Source organism: Belonocnema kinseyi, chromosome 5 (genome assembly GCF_010883055.1).
Source record: "Belonocnema kinseyi isolate 2016_QV_RU_SX_M_011 chromosome 5, B_treatae_v1, whole genome shotgun sequence".
In the NCBI taxonomy this organism is placed as follows: domain Eukaryota; kingdom Metazoa; phylum Arthropoda; class Insecta; order Hymenoptera; family Cynipidae; genus Belonocnema; species Belonocnema kinseyi.
In genome coordinates this window covers 1,925,121-1,935,846 of record NC_046661.1, presented here as the reverse complement: position 1 = coordinate 1,935,846, position 10,726 = coordinate 1,925,121, and the positions used below count along the sequence as shown (strand labels likewise).

The 10,726-nt window shown below is 37.5% G+C and overlaps 1 protein-coding gene across 2 annotated transcripts in view; it reads left to right on the top strand.

Moving 5' to 3' along the window:
• LOC117172686 (translation initiation factor IF-3, mitochondrial) overlaps positions 1-9,214 on the top strand; it is a 15,097-nt gene extending 5,883 nt beyond the window's left edge. The window contains exons 2-4 of one of the 2 annotated variants that reach the window (XM_033360825.1): positions 2,204-2,538; positions 8,409-8,609; positions 8,846-9,214. In XM_033360825.1, coding sequence (XP_033216716.1) covers positions 2,204-2,538; positions 8,409-8,561 — 488 coding nt within the window. In that variant the 3' untranslated portion in view covers positions 8,562-8,609; positions 8,846-9,214. Of the gene's footprint in view, positions 1-2,203; positions 2,539-8,408; positions 8,810-8,845 lie in introns of those variants that run through there. The other variant, XM_033360824.1, reaches the window with a different exon arrangement.
• Positions 9,215-10,726: the final 1,512 nt, after the last annotated feature.

The window sequence follows — 10,726 nt, the reverse complement described above, 5'->3', positions numbered from 1 at the left end:
CGTGTACACACCTCTCATTTTTCAATTTTTTAAATATGTATGCGATACAAATCTTTTTTTTCGTTTATTTCAATAAATCAACATCAGAAGTAAGTGCCGTGAAAATTTCAATAGCCTGCAATTACGTCGCAACATGCTACGACTGTAAATCTTGCTGCACTCAAAATCATGAGCAAACCAACCAAAACTCTCCAGCCTACCCCCCCTTTTATGCAACAATACCTCACACATTTTCTTCTCTCTAGAAAGCCAGAACCTATTAAAATCCTCCATGCAACCAAGTCTCATTCTCGCTATAAGTTCCTGACTTACTTGCTCTCCTTTCTGACACAAATATTGCGCTCTCTACTTTGGAATAATCCACACATAGAACAACCCCCACCAGCCCTTCCTTTCCTATTTACTCTGACCGCCTCCTATAGCCTCCAACTATTCCCCACTGGAAACATTGGCTCTACTCTATCCCATTACTTTCTCTCTACCAACGTCTCTGCCAGTCCAATCACATCAAATTCCTGAATATACCTCCAGAAATCCTCATCTTTCTTCTTTACACCTGCTACGTTCCAGTCCAGCACCTTTAACACTCCTCCATTCTGCTTTACTCCCCCCTCCTACTTCCCACGAAACAAATTCCCCTAGACTTCCTTCAAAACCTCCTTCTCTTCCCACACCCACATTTTCTCATCTATTTTTATTTTCCATTGCCCTACCTTCGCCGCTCTCCCTTCACCCCTTTCCTTCCTAGGCCTGTCATTTAGCATTCTCTGCACATCCCTTTCCTTCCTCGTCAAATCTTGATCGATGCCAACCTTCTTGTCAACTTTCTCTTCAATCATATTCTCCACCCTCTCATAACTACCTTGCTTCTAAGTAGGATTTTGCACAAAAACATATCACTATCGAAAATATTTACTTCATTTGAATATTATCTATTACAAAAGTATAAAATCAGGGCAAAAAATAAAACAATTTCATCGGAGCTATCTGCGCCTTGTAGGTTCTTAAAGTTTAAGAAAAAAAGAAATTTTCAGTATTTAATTTTTGAGGTGCTCAGAGTCCTCTAGTTTTCTATTTAATTTTGTTTGCAACAATTTACAAACAAATGAAGACATTAGAATGACAACCGGATAAGAACCATAAATTAAGTTTTACAGGCTGAACAAAAAAAGTTGTTCACATTAGGTTTTCAAATTCAAAATTTTAATAAAATTATAGAAGCATGTATTCCCAAGAACTCTGTACACAATATTTGGAAAAATTAAGAGAATATTTTCTCTAAACAATAGGGAGGGATGGTCATTATATAGCATTCCATCTCATACATTTTGAAATTGTTCATTGTTTACAAAATCTCGAAAATATAGTAAGGACTTTTTTATCACCCCGCCATCCTAAGTGCGATTTTAGGTACTGCTAACGGTACCTAAAATAGCAGTTTCTAGCATAGGTCGTATACTTTTTACTCAGGGTATTTTTTGGCATTTTAGTATCGAATTCTTACTACACGCACATTACCGGACTCTCCGTCTCTAGACCCGCTCGGGTTTTTAGATTACCCTACTGAAAATTCCTATATGGGTTCCTATATAGGAACCTGTATGTTTCAACTATAGATGCGTTCTATAGGAATTTTTATAGGATAGGATATAGGTAGGGTCCTATACAGGAACCTATATAGGATCATATGTAGGTACCTATATAGGAACCTATATAGGAATTTTCAGTAGGGTAGGACTCCATGCAATATATTTGCACTTTTGATTGACTGGCATGATAAAAACATGAATTTTTATTATTTCGTGATTTTCGACAGCGGTGGTGCTATGTTAGTGTAAGTTAGCACCTCCAAAAGAAAATGGTTATTTTCTTTTTAACATAAAGCAGCTCAAAAATTTGGATTAATGGCCAAGAAAAGACCCAACAGTACGGATCAAAAAAAGAATGATGGGTCTGATCTTCCTCATATTTTCACTGGATAACAAATCCTTGAACAACTCAAGTCCATTCGATTTTCATGATTTTTTTTTTCTAGCGACGTTTAAATTAGTTACACTTATTTACATTTTTAAATTCCACAATGCTTCTAACTCCTAGATTCTTTCGTATAATTTAATAATATATGTAAATGTTTTAAATTAATTATTAATTCCAAATTGGCCTATATAACGTGTTTTTAAAAATCTTATATTACTCTAAATAGGGAAGGTAATAGAAGAACTAATAATAGAAGAAGCACAACAATTGGCAAAACGTAGAAATTTAAATCTAGTGCAGGTAGTTGACCTTGGTTTCAAAACAACTTTACCGACTTATCAACTTATGTCCAAAATGCAACTTGCTAAAGAGGGGATGAAAGCTAAACATCAAAAGAATTTGGAGAAAAGTACTACAGTAAAAGATACAAAACTTCTTATAATTTCATCTAAGATAGGCAAGCATGATTTGGAAACTAAAATAAATAAAATTGGTAAACTTCTAAAAAAGAACTACAAAGTTCAAGTTTATATCGCCACAGACGGAAACAAACTTGCAGCGGTAAGAACGAGATTTTAAACTTTATAATATAGAGTGCATTTTTTTTATATTATATTTTTTGATTAGGGTAGTGATCTACTTTTTTTATGGTATGACGGTTTTTGATCTACTAGTCTGAAAACAAAATGGTTTCTATTCTTAGCTGGGGAAAAAGTCCTCTTTGCCGAGATTCGAAAGCAGGTCTAGGATCGTACTTAAATGACGTAACAGCTCGAGGACGGGAGGAATTCAGAGATTTTGTTACGATTTTTTAAGACAGGAGGTGGGGGCGGGGGCTTAATTCATGTACGTAATTTTTGGAAATTTGCAATTGAAACAAATAATTCGCAATAATTGCACAGAAATGTAATACGAATTTAACTTTACACGCCAAGAAACCTGGGGACTGAAAAACGAACCTAGCCAAAAATAATTTGGTTTAAAGTCATTTATCAATCTATTTAAAAATTTTTTATGAGGTTTATGATGCAAAGTGAATCGTAGGCGGGATCACCGAGTCAGGTACTACATAGAACTTTGGCCGATGAGAAACAAATTTCAATATTTTGAAATTTTTGTTTTTTTAATGAAATTTCATAGTTTTTGTTGTTGAAATATCAACTATTACATTTGTTTGTTGAGAATTCATCTTTTTAGGTTGAAAATTCAATTATTTTGTTGAAAATTTCATTATATTGGTGGAAATTAAAGTATTTTGTTAAAAAATCATCTTTTGTGGTGAAAAAGTAATTTATTTGTTTAAAATAAATTAATTTGAAAATTTTACGTTTGTATCTGAAATGTTGTTTATTCCATTTATAAAAGATCCTATATTAAAAATATCACAAGATTAAAATGCTGGTATTTGAATCTTAATGGTCAGAGAATAATAAAAATTTGTTAAGGAAAAATCATGGAATTTAAAAAATGAAGTTTTCATCCTGAAAACCGTGTATTATCTTGAGTACAAAAAATGTCCATTAGTTTCAAGTTCAACATTGTAACAAAAGAGTTACTCAGTAATTAAGCTCGGCGCGGTCCTGCAACAAGAAGTTGCAAGAGCGCGCACGAGAGGTAACGGAATTCCCCTAGGGGACCCGAAGACCCAAGCGGCAGCGCGCTCCGCAGTCAGTCTCTGCTCATCCGGCTTACCGCCAATTGCTTTTACGCGCCTTCCCTGTGCGTCCGTTCTCTTTGGTGTGCTGCGGTTGCTCTCGACTACCATCACCTCCCCATCGTCCACCTGGAACGCCACGAGGTAGAAGATACTCACCCGGATCCACCGATCACGCGGACTTCCACGATTTTCCAACCCCTCGCCACAGGTTGGCGACCTCCAGTTGGTCAGAGGCAATAAATGCCTCGTATTTTAATTATTGCTCGGTTCGTTAATGTGTTGCACCTCTCTTTCTCTCTCTCTCTCTCTCTCTCTCTCTCGGCGTCCAACTCCTTTTTCCCTTCCCGGTAGGCACTCCGGCCATACCTGGCGTCCGACTAAAAAACCCACCTCACACCCTAAAAAGAATCCTAACCAGCCGAGTAAAAGAGACACAAATTAAAATTTCTTCTTTTTTTATTTGACTTCATTCTTGAACTTTTTTTCTCGCATGCTACACGGAGAAACTCTGGCACGAGCGGTTAGTGTTAAAATAAATTTTTGTTCATAGCAATAGCCACAGTTGCCAACACACTGCTCGCTCGTAAATTCACACGAGCCGCTCGTACTAATGGCAACAGCAGCGCGAGCTTGGTAAGTGTTGCGCTTTGCACGGCTCGTTCTTGAGATTGGCAACAGTCTCTTGTGTTAATTTTCAATATCGCGTGATGTCAAATAGCTCTAATGCTTAGTGACAACCCCGCTTATCGCTCGACTCATTCGCCGCAATATACCAACTGTGCTGTGAGCAGCATCAGCTGATCGAGATGAATGAACCTGCATATGCACATCGTAATTGTTTATAACATCATAGTATATAATTTTTCATCACGTTTAACCTCAAAAATCTTTTAAATTTTTTATGCTTAAAACAATGATAATATTTATGCGTTGATAATACATTTGATAAATGTAAAGGATTATGAGACATTCTACATTCGCCCATAAAGAAATAAATTTTTTTAAGTTCAAACCATACCTTACTTAACCTTCATGTACTTTTATGACTTTTAATTTTATATTCCCACTAGTAAAGAGTCCAATTCTAATTCGAAAGTTCTGTTCAAAAATATTTTCTTTAGATTGTATTGCGAAAATTAAAATGATCTGAGCGCACTTTATGAGTTCGTTTACTAAAAAAGTCATTAAAAGTTGAATTTTAATATGAGCTAAAATCTAAAAATTTAATTCGAAAAGTCTCTCACATTTTTAAAAAGTTGCACAAATTTCTCTTTTCTAAATTTCCGGTTAAATAATAAAACTACATTTGATCATGTCACGTTTTCCCTTAGTACTTTCAGCATTCGGTATTGCGGCGAATGAGTCGAGCGACAAGCGCGATTTTCACTTGACGTTCGAGCTATTTGACACCACGCGCTATTAAAAATTAACACGAGTGATTGTTGTCAATCCCAAGAACTGGCCGGGATAAGCGCAAGACTTACCGAGCTCGCGCTGCTGTTACAACTAAAATCCCCAACCAAACCTTTGACCCCATTGATAATACGCTCTTTTGGGATCACGGAGATCTACTAAGCTTCGATAGACCGTATAAAAAAAAACAAAGAAACAGTCGAGCTCCTGGAAAGCGTTGAATTTAACGAATTCATAAAAAAACAATCTAAAAGATATTTTAGGGAAAAAAGATAAAGGGAAATTTTAAAAAAAATTACTGTCGATATTTTGAAAATAGAAAAGAACTACCAAAATCTAATAATAGAAAGAATAGGAACGAATCGCGAAATAGACAATCAGTTCAACTTAATCTTAGGGAAAATCCACAAGAACCTCACTGTTCTTCTAATAACAATATTGAATGTCGAAATCAGAGAAGATCATAAAATTTAAAGTTACAAAACTCTGATGACAGCGAACCGATAGAGGACAGATACAAAAATAATCAAAACAAATCACGTAAATTACCGACGAATAACAGATCAAACATACATTCACGCATACACATTACCAACTCAGACTCAGATTACGAACACGATAATTACCAAAATAACGAAATAATTCCAACTAATAATTTCCCTTTCGGTATGATACAAACGCCGTTTCAGATTATGAGCAATTGGCCAGTAAAATTCCGCAATAATAAAGACTATAGTCCCGCACATTTTTTCGAAAAATTAAAAAGATTTAAAAAAGGATACCAAATGAATGATAGCGATATTTTAGAAAACTTAGACGCACTATTAATCGAAGAGGCAAAAGATTGGTGCGAAGTAAATAAAAATTTATGGAGATATCAGATTTTTTCGAAGACTTCAAAAATACCTATATCGATGAAAAATTTTCCGACGAAATTAGACAAAAAATTATATACTCATATTTAACGGAAATTAGAAAACTCTTTACTAAATTATATCCGAGAAAAAGTCACGAATGGGAATTGCGTAGAGATTATGAGAACATGAGAATCGAATATAAAATGTATATTGAAAGAAACGATTTCGAAACTTTCGAACAATTAGAGGATTTATGCAAGGAATGGGAAACCGCGCTAGCAAAGTCAAAAACTAGAGGGCAAGATTTACAAATTACCGAACTCAAAACAGAAGATAAGATGGAACAAAAACGCCACAGCAGTAGTGTAGATAAAAATAATTTAAATGATAATAAAAACTCATAGGAAAATAAAAATGGTCAAAATATTAACGAAAACCAAAACCCAAGTAATCAAAGTAGAGAACAATAGAAAAATCGATTTCCATTTCCACCTTTTCCAAACCAATATCAACAAAATTCTAGACCTAACTTCAGACCTAGATTTTCACCTAATTACCAGCCTAGATTCACAAAATTTAGACCCAAATTCCCATATAACCCCTACTATCAAATGTTACCTACCTCTAACAATATGACATTAGGCTCAAATCAAGGTCAAAGCAAGCCAATGATAGAATTCCCTGCAGATAAAAGGGAAAATAATTCAGAAAATAAAAATAATGAACAAAAATCGAATTTCGGGAATAAAAATAAAAAGCCAAATAACATTAATAACAAATATTTGAAAGAAAAAACAAATTCAAATCAGGGCAATAAACAGAACTCAAATACCAAAACAAATGAGAACACAAATAATTTAAATTGTTTTCATTGCGGATTAGCGGGTCACTTCAAAAGAGAATGCCCTTATTACGCGTATAACCAGGGAAACTGGAGGGGCGGGTATTAGAACTAAAATTAGTCCAACCTAATACGGAAACACCTGAATTCTTAAACTGGGATAAAGACGAAATAACGGAAACACGTTTCCACTTAATGACCGAATTCGAAAACAAAATGTTTCGAATCTTAGTGGACACAGGTGCCACACACTCTTACGTGGGCAAAGAACTATTGGAAAAAATTGAAAATTCCAATATTTCAATTTTCAAACCAGTTTCGCGCAAATTAACGGTAGCGAACGAAGATACCGTCGATATAATTGGTCAAGTAGTGGTTCCAATACTGATAGGGAATAAAGTAAAAAACGTTATGTTCAGGTTAGTCCTAAGATTAAAATCCGTAGGTATGTTAGGTACGGATATGCTGAAAGCCCTACGGATGACCTTATACTATGACTCTGAAACTTGGTGGTTGCCAGGGAGTCCCCTCACCCGGTACCATATGGAAGCTTATCCGAACGCATTACCCACCCCAGTAACTGAGATTAGAACAGAAATTAAACCTGACATTAGGATACAAAATAATAAGGAAGTTAAAAATGAGAAAAGTAGGGATAAGTCAATGAATGAAAAGGAAGAATAAAATAATAAATATATAATAATAAATAATAATAAATATAGGAAACCGAAATTCGAAGTTTGTATCAACCTAAAAAGTACCAGGGAACATGATAAAAGTACGGCACGACTTTTCACTTTTCAAGCGACGACTCGATCACAAAAGACTAAATTAATTTAGTTAAACCTAGAATTAGAACAAAGGGTATAAGAAATAATTCAGGGAAAATTTATTATAACAGCAAATACGGGAACGAGTATAAAAATAGCGATGGTAATCGTTTGAAAAATAATAAAGTTACCAATAAAAAAAATCGAAAACTGAACCTCAAAAAGTGAATGAGATATCAGAAAGCGACAATAGCGGTTCAGCAACAAGAAGTTGCAAGAGCACGCACGAGCGGTAACGGAATTCCCCGAGGGGACCCGAAGTCCCAAGCGGCAGCGCGCTTTGCAGTCAGTCTCTGCTCTTCCGGCTTACCGCAAACTGCTTTTACGCGTCTTCGCTGTGCGTCCGTTCTCTTTAGTGTGCTGCGGTTGCTCTCGATCACCATCACCTCCCCATCGCCCACCTGTACCGCCAAGAGGTAGAAGATACCCACTCGGATCCACCGATCCCCGGTAGGCACTCCGGCCATAACATCTTATTTTTTCTGTAAACCATAAATTATGTACAGTAAGAGTAGGGGGAGGGTAGAAATAGTTTTTTACGGTTAGTGACAGAAGGGGGGGGGGGTCTTGGAGAGAGCCTATAATCCTTTACGTAATTTAAGTACGGCCTCTTTTTTATTGTGGGTGTGATGCTTAGTGGGTAAAAGCACCAAACCGGCAATCTGATTTCTTGGATTCGAATCCCGGAGGAGGAATTTTTTGTACAGCTAACAATGAAAACCATTTTTATTTCAGACTAGTCGATCAAAAACCGTAATTTCATCGACAAGAAACTTCAGAATATAGTTTGTCTTAAGCAACATTTTAAAATATAATAACATTATATATTACAGGAATCAGTTATTAAAACTATAGAAAACGGCACGGCTGGTGATGGTAAAATGAAGAGTAAAGTACCAAAGGGCTCTGGTATAAAAATATATCTTGAACCAATTATACCAGCAACGCCAGAAACAGATAAAATGAAAGAAGAAAAGTCGGCGTAGCAAATACCTTAGAACTATTTTACAAGGCGCATAAAGCTCATATTGAATGTAATGTAATTAATGAAACTTTTAATTTAAATTTAAAAAAATTTCAAATCATGGTGAATTTATATATATTTCCACCGTAATGGAGATAATATTGAACCGCGTGCCGTGTACGTGTTTCTTGAGATTCATATTGTTGTTAATCACTGAAGCCTAGATAATAATAATAATAAACCGCTGTCAAACTGTCATTTACAGAAATGTTAAACATGCATCTATTCATTATTTTGTGATTGCAGCTACAGGCAATGTGCACGCAAGATGCACTAAACATTTTGGAAATTTAGGAGTCAGTAGGGGGCTTCAGACGATGTCAAGGTACCGCGGACTACCTGCCCTCTCGGCGACCTTTTTCTATTGTTCAGCGCTGATCTGGATCTCGGAGCGCTGTGGTTCTCAACTGGTGCCTTCTGCATTGTGTTACAGGGGTACAGTTAAATGGAATAGTGTATGAATTATGTTGCGCCCTAACGTGGAGGTCAATTCGGAGGTGCTTTGCCATATTAAAATGTTTGGGCAACTGCTATCCATAGGAACGTACGTCACTTAAAGAAATTTGTATACTATTTATACTCAATATATTTATACTAAATAAAATATGTATGTAAAGACAAATTTTGACCAAATATATCAACTTTAAATTAAAAGATATTAATATACAGCAAGAAATAAAATAACTTAATTTTCAGTTAAAGAAATCAGTTTCTAAGGAAAGAAAATAAATTTGCAACGAAATATTTGAATAAATATTAAGCGCCTATAAAAAAAGTATTTAATTTAGTATAAATATATGTAGTTGTCCAGGCTCTTCATGGTGTCGGTTGACTTAAAGGAGCTCGGGAACATCTCTCCGTCGTTGATAGCGTGGTACTGACCATGCCGTCTTCTTCTCTGGTCGATGTGTGTCGCTGGCCGGGTGGGGGATCACGTTGCGGTGGTGAGGGCCTTTCGGTGTAGAGGGAGTTGACGCTGTTATCGGGTTCTGTGCTGGCTTCTCGTTGCCTCGGAAAGCGGTGGGAAATATGGCCAATTACAGGTGTGTGCTGGCATCACTGATACTTTTCTTTTACGGTGCGGCATAAAAGGAATAAGGGTCTGCGCTTTCGCTCTATCAACACAACAAGATTTAATACTGGAGCGGTTCGGGTTTATGGAGAGTTCATTTTCGGATACGAAAAAAAAGCTGTTTGGGCGCCATGTAACGTTTACGTAACGGTTCGTTTTACTAATACAAAAAAAGGGGTCCCTGTTCGGGCGCCATGTAACGTTTCGTTTCTTATTCTACCTGTATGGTTTCCCTCCGGATGCTTGAGTCTCTGCCAGGGTTCTGGGATTTGGGACAGGCTTTACGAATAGAACGAACATGTGAATTTTAATACAAAATATATTCTCCCTATAGAGTACAAATCTAATTAATCCTAGGCTGTTGTGTATTACTGTGTGTGCGCGCGTCCGGTGACACCCGTAAATGTAAATGTAGTGTTCCCGTGGTATACAGGTTTGTGCGTGTGTGTAATCGTGAAAGCGGGTAATGCGATTTTAAGCGAGCGTAAGCGGAGAGGGAAAGAAGAAGCGGAAGAGTAAGCGTGCTGGTGAGTCTAGTCCGACCCCTAGAAAAATTACAAAAGAGAGAGATAGCGATTGGTCGGTCGTACCGGTACGCATATTGGTGGTCTGGGGCATGCAAAGGCGCGGGCAATGTCTCACTGGAGGTCGTGCCGGGCGGATTCGTAGGTCGAGTTGGTCAGGTCGGTCGCTGGGGGACTACGGGTACCGCGGACGTCTCACGGGAAACCTGGCGGTATTCAGGCGTCCGTGACGGGTGGTCGTGCCTTTCGGATTCGTAGGTCGGTCGGTCGGTTGCTGGGAGGCTACGGGTACCGCGGACGTCTCACGGAAAACCTGGCGGCATTCAGGCGTCCGTGACGGGTGGTCGTGCCGTTCGGATTCGTAGGTCGGTCGGTCGGTTGCTGGGAGGCTACGGGAACAGGGACATCTCACGGGGAATCTGATGGTATTCAAGCATCCGCGACGGGTGGTCGTGGCGGTCGGATTCGTAGGTTGGTCGGTCGGCCGGGTCGGTTACTGGGAGTCTACGGGAACACAGACGTCTCACGGAA